General features: G+C 34.4%; 2 protein-coding genes across 3 annotated transcripts; one reads left to right on the top strand and one right to left on the bottom strand.

Annotated features, from left to right (window-relative positions):
• Positions 1–244: 244 nt before the first annotated feature.
• Positions 245–3,687, top strand: LOC115448906. The gene is made up of 4 exons (XM_030176528.2): positions 245–667; positions 1,869–2,000; positions 2,934–3,089; positions 3,177–3,687. Exons 1-4 carry the CDS (start codon positions 245–247, stop codon positions 3,495–3,497), a joined length of 1,032 nt encoding a protein of 343 aa, XP_030032388.2. The 3' UTR covers positions 3,498–3,687.
• On the bottom strand, positions 3,111–21,192 carry LOC115448909 (exosome component 10). Of its 2 annotated transcripts, none has more exons than XM_030176532.2 (14): positions 21,001–21,192; positions 11,549–11,730; positions 11,072–11,246; positions 10,732–10,904; positions 9,698–9,915; positions 9,450–9,571; positions 9,023–9,186; positions 8,332–8,515; positions 7,828–7,976; positions 7,355–7,493; positions 5,841–5,968; positions 5,098–5,215; positions 4,306–4,383; positions 3,111–4,216 (listed from the first exon to the last, which is right to left on the bottom strand). In XM_030176532.2, the coding sequence occupies exons 1-14, from the start codon at positions 21,085–21,087 to the stop codon at positions 3,794–3,796; spliced, it is 2,340 nt and encodes a 779-aa protein (XP_030032392.1). In that variant the 5' UTR covers positions 21,088–21,192; the 3' UTR covers positions 3,111–3,793. The 2 variants fall into 2 exon arrangements, with proteins under 2 accessions (XP_030032392.1, XP_030032393.1); XM_030176533.2 differs by having other exon boundaries at positions 21,025–21,183.
• Positions 21,193–22,188: the final 996 nt, after the last annotated feature.

The following is a 22,188-nucleotide window of genomic DNA, read 5'->3' as shown; positions in this document are numbered from 1 at the left end:
AGTTTCGCAATAAAACATAATAGACATACTTTCGCATTTTTATTACGGAAAGTCTAATCTAAACACATCTTTAGAAAAGAAACAAGGCGTTTGTGATTCTTTCACGCTAGCATTGAATCCACTTCTCTGGTATTTACAAACACTACTCTTATCGATCTACCACAAAAGCAACTTCCTTTTTTAACCAAAACAATAACTGTATTTGAATGGTGCAGAGTATGTCCGAAAATTCGCATATTCTAAAATGCATCGGTCAGGGTGTGTCGTGTTGGGCGTCTGCTTGTTGCAACTTACACTAGCAGTAAAAGTAAAAGTAGTTATGCATTCTGAAGAAGATTCTAAGATGGAAGAAGAAGAGACGCCGCGGACGGAGTCATGGGACCGAAAAAGTAGAGTTACACTAATGCCCTTTATAAAAACTCGCAAGCATGCCGATGAGAAGCAAGTTGAATACGAGGAAGAGAAATCTACAACGGAGAAGCCTAAACAGCTGCACCCCAATGAGATGATCTTCCCCTTGATATACCGCCAGAGCCATATTAATAGCATGTTCAAGTTCGGTGATAACTGGTACACTTGGTCCACGGAGAAAAGGAGTGACGGTTCTAAAGCAACTAATTATTACATTTGTTACGATGAACCAAAGCGTTGCGATGACATTGGCTGGGTAAAGTAACTTATATGTTAAAAATAAATATATCATACCTATTGACTCCTGTCCTGATTATCTATCTATGCTCTATCGATACTATTATATAAAAGCTAAAGAGTTTGTTTGTTTGAACTCGCAAATCTCAGAAACGTCTGGTTCGAATTCTTTAAGTCTATGATAGCCTATTCATCGAAGACGGCTATAGGCTATATAAAATCATGCTATGACCAATAGGGCGGTACATCAATGAGAAATGTTGCAAAAATGGAGACTTTCATTATTTTTCAGAGCTTCCGTTGCGTGCGCTGGTGCGCAACAATGATTTATGACGGAATTTATTTTCTAAAAAAAATCTAAAAAATACTCTCTAAAACCAAGTCCCTCGCCACATCTGTCAGTCTGAACGCGATAAACTCAAAAACTACCCAACAGATTTCGGTGAGATTTGGTATGGAGATAGTTTGAAACCCTGACTTTTTTCCTTCACCGATATGACGAACTTATAACAATAACGATAATTGATACACGATACACACATAACATTGAAATGGTAGGTGTGTCCCTCGGGTTATGAACACGAGGACCTTCGTCGCGGCAGTCTGATTCATTCCCAACTAGACTATAGGTCCCAACTAGGTAGAATCAAGAGTATTACTCATTATATTAGGATGTTGTTTGTACAGAGCAGTTCTAAGTATCAATTTCAGAGTTGGCCAAAGTTCTCAAATGGTGTAAACAACAAGCAACATGCACGTCGTGAAATTTAAAAAAAATGGGTAATCAGAAAGCTCTCTCGTCACATTCGCCTATAGCACACTATTGTAAATCTGTAGGTCCTGGATTAGATTAGCAGAGGGAGGACTACTCCATTGTAGGCATTATTAGAATAACAAATGCGTCTAAATATTTAAAAAACTAAGTCTGTTTCACTAGTTGAGCAGTAGAACCCTTGATTTAGATACTCGCCGAGTACAAGGTACGAGTGTGTAGACAGCTTATTCGTGTATATATGTTACTCATAATTCATTGTCATATTCGTGCACAAATTATTCGCCAATACACTAAACGAGGCGTGTGACGAGTACAGAGCAATTCCATGCGAGGTTTTGTAATTCAAAATGTGGATGGTGATGACACTGTTTATGGACGGTATTTGCGCATCAGGCTTACTCGTCTCTCCAATATATTATAATTGTTAACACAATTTTATCAACAGGAACGCACAGACGCACCCCCAAAGTGCGCCATACAAATAGATTCGCTTATGGCAGACGATCGCGCTTGCATTAACAGTTTCGGCATAGAACATCGCACTAGCGGCATGTGTGACGGCGCAGAGCAAATGAAGGTAACATTACTTATTATTAACACTTAGGTTTAATTTTCCAATTATCAGATAAACTTATAATAATCCGATGAAGTTATAAATTAATAATAATCTGAATATCCAACAATAAGTTCATTTATACGATGTATTTTTCCATGAATAACTTTCATCCGATGTTTGAAAAATTATCTCTTATTCAGTACATAGTGATTATATTCTTTGATTCAGTAACGCAGTTGCACTTTAGCAGAGTTTTTAACAGTCACCTTTTAATTTCAACAGTTTGCCACAAATTTTCACATATCAGCAAATGCACAATACAAGTAATATAACTCATGTATTTCTAGACACATTTATAAAAAAAATAGGTCATGTCTAAAAATGGTGCACGATAAAATCAATAAAGCCTACGTTTAGAAATGCAGTTAAACGAGTTGAAACTATCTGCTTGAAGATAAGACGGCACACAGAACATAACATTCTCCTCTTTTCCCCTGTATTTAATGTACTTTGTCAACGTTTTAAGATACATGGCGCTTTGTGTCCAGGGTTTTAGAATGTCCACCAGTTTTTTTTAAAGCATTAACTTTCATCTATTTACATTGTAGCTATATGAATGACACCTATTTTAATACAGAGAGCCTTTTTGTGAGTTAAAATTAATAATTACTACAATTACATATAGGTATTTGAACCATTCTAAATAGCATTACAAATGAGTACACATAAAGGAACAATAATTTTATAAAATAATATCTATTATAAATGAAGATGACGAAGTACCATAGTTTCCAACTGTTTCCTCAAAAAAGTTATAAAATGTTACTACTTCGCATCTCTTCTATCCTTTATGTGGCTAGCTTATAAGTTATACCAATAGAAACACAAACATATGACGGACAGACCATGTCTTGTTAGTATAATTAATAACATAAATATTATGTGAAATTGCAGGTTAGTGAGATTGTTAAATCATGCGGTCCTCGAATTCGGTCGCTGTGGCGATTCGCTCGCGTCGGCAGGCGGCCTGCTAATGCGGCCAAACCAGCAGACGTCAACTCGCTCATTTGCGAAGACGAGGAGGAATGTTACCTCACCATTGAGTATCGGGTTAGTGTTAATAAAAGCATATTTATGGATGAATTAAAAACTTTTATTACTTTACTGGCAGATATATAAACATAGTTAATTCAACAGATACATCACGATCGAATTACATTCTCGTTGCACGAGCCGACACGCGGGCAGACGTTCAAGAGTGCATTAAAACGAGAGCTACCCGTCGAGGAGGAAAACAGAGTCAATCCGTCGACGGAGAGCCATTCGCGCCCCACACACAGGAGTAAAAAAGTAGTTAGGGATGAAGAACCGCGAAACAAGAAATTCCGCGTAAGGCCAAAAAATAAAGTCGAAGGTAAAGGGGTGGTGAAGGAAAGAAATGACTCAGGCTACGCGAACAGAAGATTCAAGAACAAAGTGAAAGTGCGCGAGGATGTATCTGACGATATATCGGAGTAATAATAAAGACACTAGCTCGCCGCCGGCGCCGCGTACGCAGCCGCGTATACACGACCGCCTCATGTGTGGCACAAAGGTTTTCCTCACAAAAACCTAGTGTCACACATGTGAGCATATTTATAAAAATGCTACAAACATGGCAGTACCGAATGTTACTTTTCCCTTAAAAGTAAACAGTACATTAACATGATTCTTGTTTTATTTAAATATTCCATACAGAATCACGGTTAATAAATAAAACGATAAAATAATATAAAAAGAATTATATAATATTATTTTCACTTAATGATAAATTATTATTTCTTTTTATATTTTTTAACATTAGTTTTATTTTGCTTAGGGTTATTGACGTCATCGTAAAACTTTTTGTAGTTAGCATTTTTATATTCGTATGGTTTTAAATCGGTCTCATCTTTCTTAGTTGTTTTAATAATGACGTCCTTTTTAATTTCTTCAACGACTTTGGGCGCCTCCTTTTCTTCCACTTTCTCAGCTGATATTTTCCTTTTACGCTGTGCTATTTTCTTGTCTGCGTCTGATTCGTCGTTTTCATGAGAGACCCCGACAAGGGAGTCCTGCTTGATGTCGATTTCCTCCTGTTTAATTTGTGATTGTGCTTGTTGCAGTTTCACGAGCACTTCTTTTTTGATAAGCTCGTTGCCTTTGCTGATAGCGGCAACTTTTGCTTCTTTTTCCTTGAATTCTTTTATTTCTTCCATCTGTAAACATTAGTGTAGTTCGGTATACTGCACTAAAACGAGTCCACGACAAGAGACAAATACTCTTTATGTTTATCTATTACACGTACCTGTACTAGACATCGATATTTCCTGTATCTGTCGTAAGGTGGAATGAATAATTTCGCATTAACGTTCAAATCGGACACCTGAAAAATAATGACGTGGTTAAATGTTTAAAAAACAATACAACAGACAAATAAACGATAGATAAGCATAAGACTGAAATAAGGAAAACAAAGGTATTGCGGCGAAACATGACGCGGATTAAATGCAATATAAGCTTTTGCTCGGGCCTTTGTCCGCGTTATGTTCCGTAAATATAACATAAACGTGTAGCACTCAAAGATAATATCAGTTCCAGATCAGTAGCATCATGAGACAGCGAATGAAATTTCGTTATTTTAAAATTCGAATCAAACTATTATAATTATCTCATAAATATTGTGTTCAATTTTCATGACACAGAATTGAACAAATTAGATATTCTCTAAGGATTGCAAATCTTTAAGGAGCCAATTCATGAACACTGCAAATACCTATTTATCAGAGCTACTCTCAACATTGTTGAATGCTGCTCGGCAGCGCATCATTTCACACAACGCTATAGATTGGCATCTTTAACGTTGCGTTTCTATTTTATTATGATGAGTGACATTATCCGGTGCACAATATTTTCCTTACCATTTTCTACCCCTTGTAGGTGGCTAAGTCATGAATGCATGCATTTTTCAATGAGAATGGAGTTTATTATATTAGGATATTTGGGAGTAGTCATGAGACACTTATATACTATACGCAAGTACCAAGAGCAGATGATCTTACCTATATACCTATCTTCAGCTGTAATAAGTAATACTTACAATAGCGGGACGTTCTCCGAGTAAATGGCCGGGCACGAACGCTGGCACCTCCACGTGCAAGTTACTCGGCTTGTTCAAGTACAGCATCGCATGCTGTAACTTCACGTGTTGCTGTTCACTGCAACGCAAACATACATAGTTATAATTTACACGCATTTTAACACATTATCTATTATCGCGATATTGACAATTCTCTTAATTTTTTATATGCGATGTAAATTGTCTAAAAGATAAAATGATAACACAATGATAACAATATACAAAACAATTACTGATACAGTGTGTAGGGCTACACTACGTGGCCGGATAGCTAGACGGGTTATTTGCGATTACCTTGATGATGCGCTCATTTAGATCAGGAAAATTACACATTTAAACTATTTGAAAGCGCAAACAATCTTTAAAATGACGCACTATTCAAATCAGCTGTTATTTTATGAACTTTCAATTAGAGTGGACCATCGACATATCTGGTTATAAGGTTACTTAGTACTCGTTCTAGTCACTTGCTGACAACGTGTGCTTTTGGTGTTACTTTTTAGTTTATATCACTGTATAAAGTCATTCTTTTCGCCAAAAGCACAACATATATACATTTCCAATATATAAGCCTGCATAATTTAGTATCTTTTTAAATCGAAATACACACAACAGAAAATCGCTTTTATTTTCCTGAACTAACGAGCATTCAGTTCGGTGGTAAATAATGGGACAAGCAAAACAAAATAGAAAAAAATAATTACCCAAGTTCGGGGAATTGTGACAAATCATGAACGTCGTAAGCGGGTAGCGTCTGGTGAGACACGTCTAACATGCTCCTGATGCTTGTCGGCATTTGATATAGTTGGGGTTCGATCGGCAACTGGCGACACTGCCATACAAAAATCATTCTCAATAACGTTACTTTGGTAAAATAATTTTACCAACACTTTGGTTCACATTAACATCCAGCGTGCTAAGTTCGGCCAAAGTGAATATTTATAATGAATTCTGGACCGAATTATTTGTTTATTGCTTGATTGTTTTAAGTAACTACACGCTTGTGTTGTTCTAGTTAAATAACGTGCAGCTGTTGGTGAATAAAGACCAATACAAATAGCTGGCCTATAAAAGCAAGACAAAGTTTTATGTCGAAACCGAATATTTCTCGGTTCTTTATTTTCTGAATTAATATACCCAGATTCTTGGAAACTATGGCCTCTATGTACGGTCTTGTGAATCAAGTCCATCAAATAATTTTAAAGAATTATTAAAACCTGAGCAAAAATGTTGGGAATCTATTCATGAAGGTACCGCAGGGATAGCACCTTATGGCAATTGTATTAGAGTCCAACTAAAGTCGATCAGCGAGAGACGTTATCTGCATCATACGTGACAGGAAACAATTGCTTTAAGATTTAACTAGCAAAGACGTTCACGGGTCAAGGTCGTTATGACCTACTTTCTATTCAATGTCTCGTGGTCAAGTCAGTAGTTACAAAAATTAGCAGTCACACACAAACTGCGTCTTTTAACAATTTTATATGTAACGTAGGGATAATATGTAAGCGATTTTAAAACTCTATGTGAATATTTAGAAGAATGAGAAGATATAAACTACATACCAATCAATTTACTGAAATAATTTTAAATGATCGTTTATAATAATTGTTTATCATAAGTATTTCGTAATAGAAAATGAGGTTCGTTAAACTGAATGCTATAACACAAACATTAATCTCATTCAGTTTTGTGTAGTGTACAACAACCATCAAATAATCAAAGGAAATTACATGAAGACACAAATAAGATTAGCAAATAATATTGGAAATAAACAGTAGCTATTGGTTATGAACATGAGAGATCCTGGCGGGTAGTGACGTCATTGCACATTAAAACAGGGCAATCCAAAAAATGTCGATAAACATTATATCACTCGACAATAGCTAGTAATATGCTAACTTGAGTTTGTAAGTTCTGTGCCCCTAGCAAGAGCCCGTTCGATATACGACGATATAAAAATTGAACATAAATGTTTTCACTTTCTTTAGCCAATTGTATGGAATGAATAATAATAATTATACATTTATCTGAGGCCAAGAACACACTATTAGTGGTTAAGTAAAATTTTACACTTTCCTTATACACCACCATCAATATCGTAACATATATGCTGCTCAAATAATGCTCGGATACTAATTATAATTTGTCTCTCACTAGGGGCACGTACCCATTCCCTACTATGCAGCCAGGGTAATACACTGAAGCTTCTACTCACCGACAAGATCATCCTGTGCAGTGTGAGTAGGTTCTGTTTGATGAAGGGTGGCATGGGTTCGCAGCATGCGTTGACGCCTTGCACCTCGCGGGGCAACTGCTCGGCGAGCGCCAACAGCATATGGTTGGGTATGAGGTACCTGTCGGATAAAGGTACGCACTGTTGACACCATTTTAGAGACACATTGGTACGTAAACAGTTTGTTAGTCTAATGGTAGATATAATGGTGATCGTGGATTTGGTTCCCAGGACGGCAAATTAAAAATATATATTTTGTAATTCTTATATACAACTAAGTCTATTGCTAATTTTATGTTGTTTATATCAGTAAGCACACTATCGATTTCAATTATAAAACGGTTGTAATATCGGGGAATCATAAGCGCACTCTTTTGTTTTGTTCGGTTACACCTCTACTGATCCTATCAGGGTTATTAGCGTGAGTAAATATTGATGTGTTAAAGGATACGTACGTGGTGCTTTCATCTTGCTCGCGGGCCTGCGAGTCCCTCCACTTGTAAAGCATCTTGAGCGCGGCCATTTGCTGCGTGTTGAAGGACTTTTTCGAGCGAATATAAAGAGGAATGTGGCTGGTCTCGTGTATCACCTCTTTGTTGTATGTCTGTAGAGGCAATGAAACATTCGTAGGATTTTTTTTTTTGACGATTACAAACGGTTTGAAACAAGCTAGTCTTATTAATTGTTCACCGACCACACGACTTTTGTATTGTTTACAAATAAAAAATAAATCATCATAATTATTGACTTTTCTAAAAGTAAAATATCATTTGTTACGACAAAAAATATTATATAAATATATTTTCTCAATACGCTTATAATACGCTCGCAAACAACTTGAGCAAACTAACCTATTTTTTTTGTACGTAAACGTAGCTACACTAATACAAAAAACCAGCCACCACGCAGTATTGTAGCCAAGTTGCTCGCTGGTTACTATTTAATGTTGTAGTACTCACAGCAGCGCATATCTGGCGGCTCTCCTCGAACACGCTGAGCAGCAGGTGCGGCTGGCCGGCGGCCACGTCGAGCAGCTCGTGCTTCATCATGCGCCACACGTACAGCAGGTAGTGCGTGTCCGTGCGCGCGTACTCCACTAGCACCGCTGGCAGCGGACGGATGCGCCAGTCCGCCAGCTGGTATCTGCAAGGACAATAACAACGTTGGCGCTGTGACGATTTTAAACGCCGCATTAAGAGGGATAACCATGTAATCTTCTTTGACGAGCTTACACGTCATATTGAGAGTTTACATCATACTTCTTGGAGTAATGAGATTATCGAAATATTATGCAGTGATTTGCAATACAAACACTGTTGCTACTGCTTATGGGCCATCGGTTCGCGCATTATCAGCATCACCGTACTGTCGTTCAATTGTATTAATGACAAAAAATTAAGTATCAACAAGAATTATGGTTTATGTTTTTACCAAATTTATTGCGTTTTATACTTATTGTGCGGCAAAGACTACTTAGGGAATTGTGGGTGGTCACATATAGTGAATAATTTAACATTAACCCACTAGTTTATTTTTCGAGCTTCAGATAAATAATATAGATCTTATGTTAACATAACAACATTATGGAGATTCTAAGTGACATGCCTTACATTCTGTACAGAATCATACGGATCAATGACGTAAACTTACGTTTTGTCGGTATTGAAGTTACAATACTTGAAGAGCAAGTGTTTGAGCGAGAGGCCGGGCATGTTGAGCGCCTTGGCGGCCTGGTGCGTGTCGAACAGGCCCACGATGTACACGCCAAAGTCGCGCTGTAGCCACAGCACATCGTTCTCTGCGCCGTGGAATACCTATAATTACACACATCGGTTCAAAGTCGGTTTTGGTGCATGAACGGTTCCACGCTAAGTTGTAAGACCGAGGATGTCCACGAGAATCTGTCAGTCGGTTTTGAGACTAGGCGGTTGTTGCGATCTTTCCCCGCCGAAAAAGAATTGTTGGTGTTCATCTTGCCCACTTAAAATTTTCAAACTCTGTCTCGTCGTACTAGATCAACGTTTATAAACTTTAATTCGAAATTAGTGTAAAATTAGATAACATAGATAATGCTTACCTTAAGTTTCTTGGGATCAGTAAACACCAAATTCAATTTGTGAATATGTTCCCTGATGGCAAGCGTGTCAATAATGAAGTCACCGCCTTCATTCGTCGATATTTGAATAAGGCACGTTATGCCTATAATAAAAACATTGATGTTTTTAACACTACAATCAAATTCTAATGAAATCTTAATTTCTACGTTTGAATATAAATGTTGTATCATATATTATGATTCTCTTTGGTACAGACGTTACTACGTACCTTGGTAAGTCCTGTAGGAATGGTGTTCGACATCCACGGCCAGCTCCAGGACTCCTGTCAAGTGTTCCACGAGCGCGTCCAGTGCCGCCTCTGTCGCCACGAACGTGAACTTGGTTTCGTCCAGCGCGTAGGGGAAAGTGGGCGGCTCCGGGTCCGGCTCGATCATGTACGACGGCGGGTGATACAGATCCAACTCAACTCTGTATGGGTGCTCGTATCTGCGCGAACCAACTTACACTATCTTTACTGGCACGACAAAGCAACTTCCACTGGCGTTCAAATATAGAATCGTGAGACGATTATCTTTCTTTCGACATAACTATGCCGGACTGTTAATAACCGTATATGGACAGGCTCATCCCGAAACGCGACACATTTAACTGTGCTTAAGCGGGTTTAACATCTTGTGTACGGTGATCGCTATCGCTAAAGACATTATATTCGGAAACCTATCGGTGATGATGGTTGTAAATCCGTTTTTAGAAGATTATAACCGATTTCACAAACTATATTCAAATCTTATTTATTGATAAATTTGTAGGCCTTGCGCTTTAAAGACCCAGTAAAGTGTAATGCAAAGATTTTTTTTTTATTAGGGTTTAAACGACATGGCAGATTAATTAATTTAGTTCATAAACATTAACTTATAAATAATTTGATAATTTAGAAAATACGAAGAAATAATTTATAATATTTATCGAGTCAATGGCCGCCATGAAAATAAAACCACCGCACAAAACAAATTGCAACACCTCCGCAGAACTACAGGTGAAAGAACTTTGTACGAAAGGATTCATACTTCAGCAATACGAGACGAGTAACATGTCGGTCGGACGACCTTACAGTATGACTAGCTTATGTTTGGGAAATTATGAAATAAGTTAATGGCGGGAGGCACAAAATAGTATGCCATGCAAAATATACTTTAATATACTAAGGTTTTACTCGCGGCTATACTTTCAATAAGTGAGATTTTTCAGAATCCCACCAGTAGTTTCAACGAAAAGTTACATAAATAAAACATATCTGCTCACCCGACGGCTTCGCCATCCTCGTTGTATAATATGTTCAAAGCCAAAGGCTTAATGTTATTTGGTTTATCAGAAATTTTTGGCACCCATAAATTCTCTGAATTGTCAATGGTGTCTTTGAAATTGAGCTGAGGTCGTGGAATGTTTTTAGCTGCAATGAATACTGTGGAGCCCATCTAAAAAGAAATAAATAAAATATTTATACATAACAAAAACAACTACACCATCAACATTATGCAAATGAGATTATTTTAAACGTTAACAGATGGTATATTATACAAATATACATAGATGACAATGTGAATAACAAATAGTGTAGTCTGTATTTACATGCTAACGTTACCTGTATCTTGGTAATGATGGGCGCATCGTTCCACGGGGTAGCTTTGGTTGAATTGAGGTGGAACATGTCGTTCGAGTTTTGCACTCCGTTCATTGTGTCGATGTTAATGTTCACTTTATCCAGGAAACTGTCGTTAGCGTCGGTTATCTTCTCTGTATTGTATTCGTTATCATAGCTATTAATGAAGAAACAAAACAATATTTGGTATAAAACAATTCGCAATGCAGGGTGCAGGTAACGTTGCGGCTAAATATAATCAGTGCTGTTTAGTGAATACATATTAAATTTTTATTGGTTATATATCAATGTACAATTTACTATAATATTTTTAAAAGTATATATTTCGATATTGTATTGCTAAGTGGTTGGTTGTGATGAAGTCAAACACTTTGCAAGTGTAAAACGATTTGGTTAGCTGCGGTAAGTGTTCAATAAGCTTGTTCGACTATATTGGTGTGTTTTTGGCGTATTACTTACTATTTTAACTTCACAGCTGGTAATTCATTGATCAGTATTTGGTTTGTTTGTTCGATGACATTTTCGCTTAGCTGATAAGTGACGATGTTGAAATCGTTGAATGTTTTAAACACATCATACGCTACTCCCAACGGCATATTGTTCGATGATATAATTGTCTTTTTCACTTTCGAATATCCGCCCTGTTAACAGAAGTTAATGCATCAAAAATAGAATAAACGCACCCAGCGGCGCACGGCTTGATAAGTGGTTAAGTGGTATGTAGCCGCCTAGCGCGTGCACCCGCTCCACCTATGGCATACGTGCTCCGCAAATCGCGTCTGCATCCACACCCATCTAAACGATCATGTTATCACGTAACTTGCCACCGAGTACGTGTGTCATCCTACTGTTTATTGTTAACCACTGCCAATGGCCATGCATACACGTTAAGGCGATACCTCAAGGTCCATTTTCATACATTTTGTTTCGGCTTTAATCTGGGTAACTAAACAAGTATTGGCAAGTAAAGAATTTAAATACACGTCTAGTTAGTGATTAATTCTCGCAGTTGAAAGAAAAACGTAAAAATAATTAATAATCATGGATATTTCGGCCTTTAAAATTTAATATGACGAAATTTTGAGGTATCGCCTTAAATTGAATATTATCATGTTACTCCAGGTTGGATAATGTGATAATAAAATGAAAATTAAACTATATCAAATATTACATCATGATTTTTACTGATAAATTATAATTATGGTCTTAGGGGCTTGGTAACAAGTGCCACTTTAATAACACACATATATTAATGCATATATACCACAATCTAAGATAATGAAGAATATTATAAAGCATATTATTTTTTTTAATATACATATTTGTTACTGTATATATAGAACACCATAAGTACAATATTGTAGTTTATTTATACACTTTGGGAACTCGGAGGTCACCATAGCTTAACAATTGTATGAATGACAAAATTATATTAATATGTTAAAACAATAAGTTAATAATTTAAATTTAAATATTTGACGAAAGGGACAAGTTCCTGCGGGAGTTAAAAATAATGCTCAACCTATAAACAAGAAAAGGAAAATAGAAGTTTGGTATCGTGCTTGAAAAATGTAGGACTTGTGCCTTTTCTAATGTAGTTAGCAACGGAACTTCATATAGGAAGAGTATAACAGGCTGTGGTGTAACGACGGGGTTTTGTGATTTATATAATAAGTTTGTACGTTGTTAAAATATTAGGGGATGACTCACCGAGCCCATCTGTTCACAGGCTTGTATACAAAACAAACAGATTTAGAATCGTTTTACGTTGCATATAAAGTATTGTGAGATCACGCGGCACTCCACAGTTGTTCTATAATAGGAGTTATATGGCGCACAGATGATTGATGCCAAATGGGCGCACGGCGTCTGATTGAATGATGACCCCGGGAGCAAATCTTCTGCAGTTAAATGGTTTTGGAATCATGTGCAATTTTGCTCTCGAGTCGACCGTTATATAAATCATGTTATGTGTTTTTAACACAAGCGAATAGATAAACTATGTATTAGTGGCGAAGGGTGAATTTTTTCAAAGGTAACCCGGTGTAAAATAATTGGTGTCAGTTAAGATATCGGGGGCAATTTATCAGAAAACAAAAACTAAGACAACGAAAGTCTTGATTCAAAATCGACAAACGTTGACATACCTACTAAATTACATATTATGCGTAAATATGTGAAACATTCATAAAATCGAATAATAAATGTTCATCCTTCCATTAATCACAAATATAAGTACTTACCTATTAATTTGTTTTAACAGCAAACAAAAGTAAGTATTAAAATTATAACCACACTACCTCCCTATAAGTATCTGTTTATTTTCAAAATAAAACTGTAAATGTAATTTCCCCTTATAGAAATAGGTATCACGATCGCCAAACAGACCAACAGCTTAAGTGTACCTACATGATAAACTTATTTAACTATAATCAATTAAAATAATCAAGAAAGGTTATTCGTTAACTTTTGCTTGTATCGTGGTGCTATTTTAAATTCAGTAAAATAAAATATTTATTTTCTTCTAACAAACATTTTGTGTCTGAAATCAAAAACTTACAGATCTACTTCAAATATTGAACCATCTAAATACTAATGTGTGAAATCATAGACTAATAATATACTTACGTAAAGGTACAGGACATTAAACTGATCACAGTTAGTTAATTCCATTATAATACACATTTACTTGTAGTTTCTAAATAAACAAAGCGCTAGTAACTAAATATCACAGAACTATCAAAAAATAAAATGAATATGACAATTTACAAACATCGCCACTTGGTAACATAATAAATTATGACGTTTGATAGGTGTAAAATGTGACAACTATACAAAGTCGGTTAACGTGAAGCCGAAAATGCTCGGGTTCCCTTTGCCCATACAGTACAGGATCCCTGGTACACTTTTCATCGTTTATTACTACCAAGCTGATTTTTCGTGAGTAGCAGCTTCCTTTTGACTAGACGCCCAAGTTTTCTCCTTACAGTAATGTTGGTAAATAAATGGTAGCTTAATAGGGGGTAGCAAATATAAAATATCCTGATTTGACGAATTTGAAAAACGTATTACTAACCGAATTTTGCTTTGTTAATTATCGAGATAATTATCTAAATAACGTGAAAAAATATTTGTCCTACAAAATATAAGGTTTTGTTAGGGAGTCCCCTCTCCAACATGTATCATAAACAAGGTCATGAAAAATAATTACTAACCAGCAATTTTTTTTTTTATTGGTTAGCTAACATTTGCATAACTTACTACTCACATAGTCGTACAAATTGCGTGGTATGTCATCTTGGTCCTACGCTTAAAAGTTATAGTACTAATACTTAATGTAAAAATAATTACTATCAAGCTAAATGTTCGAGAATAGCTTCGTTTCAATGAGACGCCCAACAAATTGTTGTACGAAAATTCAGTTAGTAATAAATTTTTAAAATTCGTCAAATCAACATATTTTATCTTTGCTACCCCTATTAAGCTACCATTTACCAACATTACTGTAAGAAAAAAAACTTGGGCGTCTAGTCAAGAGGAAGCTCACGAAAAATCAGCTTGATAGTAATAAACGATGAAAAGTGTACCAGGGATCCTGTACTAATATCTTCCGCCCGATCCCGACAAACACTGGCATACAAAGTCATATAAAGCGCTGCCATCTATATTAAAAAAACATACTACGACATTAAGCCGCTTTTACAGCGGGTTACCTTGCGCCTGTGGCGTCACGATTTCACTTTGGTAACGGAATTTCTGGGAAACTAAATACATGGTGCGCCATCTAATGTTATTTAAAATAAGTAATCCATATCGATTAAATTAACAAACAACGGGCTAATGGTCGATAGATGTCATTATTAAGTGACCATTAATTAATAACTTAAGCTATTATAATTATTGTCCATTGTCTGATATGTTGTAAATTTAAATTTACCTATTAAATATATTGTTTAGTATCACCGAAAACCTAAAAGGAAATCCGGTGGGAATCGGCTTGTATAGACGCTTCGCCACTGCTATGTATTTTCATTTGATTTTTTTTACTTAATACTAATACAGAGCTACGGTATGGGTGAGATATGTATTTAAAACATACAACCTACCTAAATAAAAAGGGAACCTTTTCAAGGCTTTAGTTCTGCACATCGACACGATAAGCTTTTTCTTAAGACCCCCCCCCCCCTCTCACGAAAACATCGCTTACTGTATTTTATGCAGTTTTTAGAAGCTACTTAATTGAAATTTATAACCCGTAAAAAGAAATAAACATATTTGTGCAATACGTTATCTATAGGTTGTTTCCAATTTATTATAATAATGCCATTTATTAATTAATTTCATAATGAAAATAACTTTGTTCCAATTGTTGATTCTGTGCATCTCTTCCTAAATACATATAATTTTAATTTGCAAACTACACTAGGTATAAGATACACAATTTATAAACGAATAGATTTGTTGTTAAAAAATTCAAAAAGATCAAAAATTTATTATTTACAGCAATTATCCGTTAATCTTTGTATATTTCCGCCTGTAACTCGTGCACCAAGCAGTGACAGAGACAACTTAAATAATGCAATGACAGAAACGTTTCCGCGAATTAAATCGTTAGCTACCACGTCGTTAATCAAAAACTATGGTTTTACCGGGCATTCATTTTAATACGACCTACTGCGTGGGACACAAATATATTTCCCATCCTCCTGATAATGGAAGGTACAGTAGTACACCGCCTATATGGCTCTCGTCCCAGACACACTGATCAGACAATCAATTGTGAGTCGGTTCATCTGCAATTCATATCTGATCTACAGTCACAACCGTAGGCTGCAATTAAAAGGCTATCGCCCTAACAAAGTATTTGCTACAATACTGATTCGTATATAACTGGACTAATGAAGTGGGTTTTACTTTATAAATTTGGATATAAATCGACGATTGCGAATTATGTAATAATATTATATAGATTTCATTTGTATTTGTTAGACAAGTCTAGACATAATATGAGTAGGCCAAACTATTAAAGTATTAGCTTTTCACAAATTTAGTTTCACATTATCTTGTATAAGATTTTCCCGATAAAATCTAAATTTGCATGCTAGATAGTAACATTTTTTTCATATATTACATAGAAGAGATAGTACTATGGATAGAACACTGGAAATTCGAAATACCACTCGAAGAAAGCAGCTTTCTATGAAAACGGAGCCGAAAGAAATTCATAACACGAAATCATATAGTACCAAGACCAAAAAGGGATAGACTGGAAGCGAGTATACTATCAGAACGAGATGGTATGAAGGTTATCAATTCCGCAAATAGCGTCACACATCTGCATCGTCACACATATGACAACTGACGGAGATGGCTTACTTGGATTTAAATAGATGTATTACAAAATAAATATATAAATATATAAATCTCGTTTTTCTTGACTAAGATTTACACAGATTTTCACGTGGTTAAATCTTCGAGAATTTCAGATTAAACAAATCATTGGAAAATATAAAAATAAACATATTTAAATTACTATTATTTTAGATTTGGCAAAATTGTAGACGAGAGTTTTCACTGGCATGAATCAAATGGTTATGATCTATTTTATACATGGAGATATATTCCTATATAACACAATAAAAATTAAGTTAAAATTGTACGATCCGTGACATAAACTTGAGTCCAAATCAAGTTCAGGCAGTACATAATATTATGCTTGCAAATATAACATGGCCAATTTCTGTAGTCCATTGGCAACATCGGTGAATGTGAGGCACACAATGGTTCGCCTAAAATTCTATCAAACAAAATATTATATTATGCCTAATGAAGAGCTGCAAGAATTATATCAATTATAGGTATGATCATACAAACATTACTATTACCTTTAAAATCAAAACCAGAGTTTCACAGAATAGCTTTTCACAGTAAGAGAAAGCCATCAAATGAAATATTAACATCAATAATATTATACAAAAAAATCAATATATATCTTTCCTTTCGACTGCATAGTTCATTCATAAGATGCATATATAAAATAAAATACAACACACAAATAGAGAATCTCCCTCCTTTTTTTGGAACTTGGTAATAAAATTGTAGTTCCTATTATTATAACTCGATTACTTAAAAAACATATGACTATTCAAATTTTATAAATTACTAGCTTTTGCCCGCGGCTCAGCCCGCGTTATAAAGTTTTTCAGGCTAAAGTTTTCAGTTATAAAAGTAGTAGTTTCCCGGGATCCTATGTTCTTCCCAGGGTCTCAAACTGTCTCCATACCAAATTTCATCTTAATACTCTGGGTAGTTTTTGAGTTTAACACGTTCAGGCAGACAGATGCAGCGGGGGACTTTGTTTTATAATATATTTTTTAGAACTTTTTAAGAGGAACAATCCTGTCATACGCAACGCACGCAATGGACGCTCTCAAAACTAATAAATTGTCCTCGTTTTTGCAACATGTTTCATTACTGCTCCGCTCCTATTGGTCATAGCGTGATGATATATAACTTAGAGCACTCCACAAACAAAGGGCTATCTAACGCAAAAATATTTTTTCGGATTGGACCGGTAGTTCCTGAGATTAGCCATTACTGCTCCACTCCTATTGGGTATAGCGTGATGATATATAGCCTATAGCACTACACGAACAAAGGGCTATCCAACACAAAAAGAATTTTTCAGTTTGGACCGGTAGTTCCTGAGATTAGCCATTACTGCTCCGCTCTTATTAGGTAAAGCGTGATGATATATAGCCTATAGCACTCCACGAACAAAGGGATATCAAACGCAAAAAGAATTTTTCAGTTTGGACCCGTAGTTCCTGAGATTAGCGCGTTCAAAGAAACAAACAAACACACAAACTCTTCAGCTTTATATAATAGTATAGATAAGTAATACTTTTTTAAGAAGACCTTATTTTAACATTCTATTGGTAATGATTCTTAGTATGTCCTTATCCTTTTCAATAATTGAAAACCAAAATGTAAACAAATCACAATCCACTCTTCTCATATTTGTACTGTATTTTATAGGAATTATGTAAAAAATATATAAAATAATATTTTTTGTATTACATTTCCCTCCTCCTTCTATGAAAGATGCCCTTATGAATGTAGTAAGTCAATATGCATTCAACAGACTTTCACAATGCAAAGTGGCAATTGCTACCCATTAGAATTTACAATGACATAGTGGAGCTGTCCGTCAAGAAGTATCTTATCTGCATCTACAATTCATACCATTGTGACACAACCAATAGAGAGCCAGTAAAATCCAGAAAATAGTATTAGTTCCTCACTGATACTATAGAAAAATTCTTGACGATGACAGAAAAATATTAAGTATAAATGTTGAGTAAGATTAGTTAATAAAGAAAAGAAAAAGACCTCACTATTGACAGTAAACTTCTAGAATAGTAATTATGCAATAACATGTTTTAAAAAATTATTAATATTTCTGCACTTGACTAATCTACTTTTGGATTTCTTATAAACTGTGTCACAGAGACACTCTTTACATCCTCCATTAATCAGATAAAAGCACAAGTAACTGTCAATCTATTAAAGCATATCTGAGTTAGTTACATTAAGGTAGCATCTACTCCAAATGTTATAGAGCACGCTTAACTATAAAAGCAAATTTACTGTTGCAAATTACGAAAATAGAAGTAAGTATACAATAGTATACATAATATCAAATTGTAAGTACATATAAATACAATATATTGCATGTATATATGATAAATACTATATCTGACCAAACTAATCTTTATTATTTAAGGCAATGCTCATTGGCACTGTATGTATAAACAAAATGTGTTCACAGAAAGCTGAACTTAGTTTCAATGGTTAATGGATTCACAGATTACATGTTATGCAAAATCAATTGTGTGATTCTTATAATTACGATAATTATAGGTTATTTATGTTTTCTAGCAAAAACTGAAATTTATGTTATATTAAGTTTAATATAATATTATGTAGGTATATATTAAATTGAACACTCTGGTATATAATTCACCAAAAGGAATGCTTTGACCAAAACATTTACTTATGTGAATAGTACTTATGTAAATATGACAGCTTTAATATTATAACAAACATTAAATTTGGAGTTGCTGGTACATATATAACTTATTATTATATGTAAATAATTCATTGGAAAAAATATAGGTTCTACAATCATTGGCTTAGTAAATCTTTGGGGACAATTTTTGGTCAAATGAGACATGATCGGAATATATTTCCATCTTGGCCATACTACCATTATTGCACGATATAATTTTTATACCATATAATAGACACAAAAACACAACAAGGAAATGAATACTAGCAAAACAGTAAGTTTCACAGTGTTTAGAACTGTAGTTTTGTTATAAAAGTAAGTCAACTACTGACAATGGGAAGACTATTCTTGAATTTGTGCTGAAATTAATAGAATTCAGATTGAAATTGTTTTGTTTTAATTCTACATCTTGCTTAATACATTGAACTCATCATAAGTTTTCGTATGTAAGATGTAACAGTTATAAATTGCTCTCCATATGCTGATGGTTGAACTTAAAGTATAAAATATATACTAACTTTCTTTGCCAATTGCATTGATGTTTTAGGGGTAAGGTAATAATTTGCTTATTTCATGATCAGTAATACTTTTAATTATTGCATATATGTTAAACATTCATTATTTTATTGGAGATTACCAAATATTTTTATGTCGTAAAAGTGGTCAAATTTCTTTTGTTGTTGTGGTAGTGCTTTTTGTAAGTCAATATCGACCATACAAAACTTGAGCACAATCTCATAAAGAAACCTATCATGAGGAGTACATCTATATAAAAATGAAGTAATAATGGATATAGCCAAAATTAAAATACTATATATAATATATTGGATGGTTAAAGACTATAATAGAGGTAGATAAATATGTGTATTTAAAAATACTAACAATAAATTATGTGTGGTGTAGTGCACTGTGCAACAATATGACTGCATAGGACTCTCAATAATGTTGTAAGGGCAAAATTATATACACTACATCTTATACCAGGTATGTAATAACACATCAAACAAGAACGACTTCATATACACACAAGTTCACAAATATTGGTTATATTCAACTATTACCAAATGCAATCTGTGTATTAGTAAATAAATGAGGTCATATTTGAAATTTTGATAAAGTTGAACTCTATTATTAAATTCTGACAGCTGTTAAAACTACAAAATTGATAATCTAATATAAATTCCTGTATTTTAATTATCCTGTATTTAAATAAAGTTCATCTGAAAAAAAAAATTTTTTGGATGAAGTTTATTTATTGTAATTATGGTTTAGAAGAATTTGTCCCAGTATATAATATTTCCTTTCAATATATTTATATAAAAGAACAATAGAATATAACTGCTTCAGTGACATACACATGTCCCTTTGTATGGTGCAACTCAATTAACCAAATATCAATGTATCTCTAATGGATTTTAATATGATTTTTATTATTTTAGAGCAGACATAATCGATTATTTTGCTCAATTCTAAAAAAATATCTAAAAGGTAAAGTTTCAACAAAGTAATACTCTGAAGGAAATTAATTGATATTGTAAGTATCGTAGAAAGCAGTTAAAAGCACAATTGCTATTATTAAAGCTGCTACTAATATGCATAAATGTATATGTACTTAGACGTCCTTGCTAGTTTGGAGATTCGCAAACCTACCCTAGCAAAACATAAATTAAGTATTCAATATACCGTCTTACTATAAGGTGCTATAAAACGAATAAGCATCGGCAGACGCTTTTGGCGAGATAAAAGAAATAAAATGTTACGCACAACTTTATCAATTCAAAGACACTGAGTTGAAAAACACATGCTTGAAGTCATCATTGAAAAATGGGTTTATAGATACCTTGTGTCTCGCTGGATCACGCACCTGTGTTACCGATGTCAAATGTGGATAAAACTCAGGAGCCTCGGGATTGAGCACGGAATTCATTTTGGATGTGGAAAACAAAAATAATGATAATCGAAAATAAAATAGAACAACAGCCCCTAGGCGTGAGCTGTGAAGAACGAATGACTAAAATTATGAATTTAAGCCACAGACTACTATATCATATATGTCAGTGTGCGTGAAGTTTATAGGCTGTGCTTATACATCCGTTTTTCCGATTCTGAATTAATTAAGGGAATTCTGAATCCACAACTTTCTGGATCCCATACAAAACGACATTAGCTCATATACATGCTGAATTATTCTGTCACTGAATGAAATTCAATAGGTTTAAAAATAAATTAAATGCATCTTTTATTGTATTTAAATGCCCATGTTGTGAAATTATCTAAATTCATATTTTGATTATTAAATATGTTTCTTATGTGTCTAATTTAATCTCCCATTACAATTACATTGCACACAGTTTTAAATATTTATTTAAAAATAAATTGTACATTTTTTCGTATATTTAGTTTTTCCGAAGTCATTTATTAGAAACGGAGCTTTCTGGATTCAAAATCTGAATTCAGATTCAAAATTACGGAAGTTTGAGCTCGGCCTAACGTAAATGTATCGTATCCGATACGTTCTGGTTTAGATTCTGAAATCTGAAATGGAATTTCGGGTTGTAGAAGTCCGACTCTATAGCTAGCTACAGAGCGGAAAAATTGTCTATTTCAAAGATTTATATACATGTCTTTGATTCTGTGCTAAAAGTAATACATTGTCAAATTTAATATTTATGTTTTTATATCTATTCTCAGAACTATCTATTGCACTTTTAGAAATTAAATGTATACTGGCAACACTGCTGCAGGTGCACTTTCCTGAACCCTGAAGACTGCAAGCCAGTAAGTAATTCACTATCTAAAATAATTTAATATTTATTCATGAACTGAACACATATTTATTATAAACTCGTAACATACACACATTTAAAAAAATATATTTTTATAATTTTGCCACCCACGTACTAGGTGTCTGTTGAATTTCATGAAATAACTTGTTGCATTATTACGATTTTCTTCCTCTTGGCGAAAATAGGTGCAATATAATAGATGAGGCGGGTTAATTTGTGAACCTGCGACATAATCATTCAAC

Source organism: Manduca sexta, chromosome 27, assembly GCF_014839805.1.
Source record: "Manduca sexta isolate Smith_Timp_Sample1 chromosome 27, JHU_Msex_v1.0, whole genome shotgun sequence".
In the NCBI taxonomy this organism is placed as follows: Eukaryota; Metazoa; Arthropoda; class Insecta; order Lepidoptera; family Sphingidae; genus Manduca; species Manduca sexta.
The sequence above is the reverse complement of the archived record's forward strand: the minus strand, read 5'-3'. Positions and strand labels throughout refer to the sequence as shown.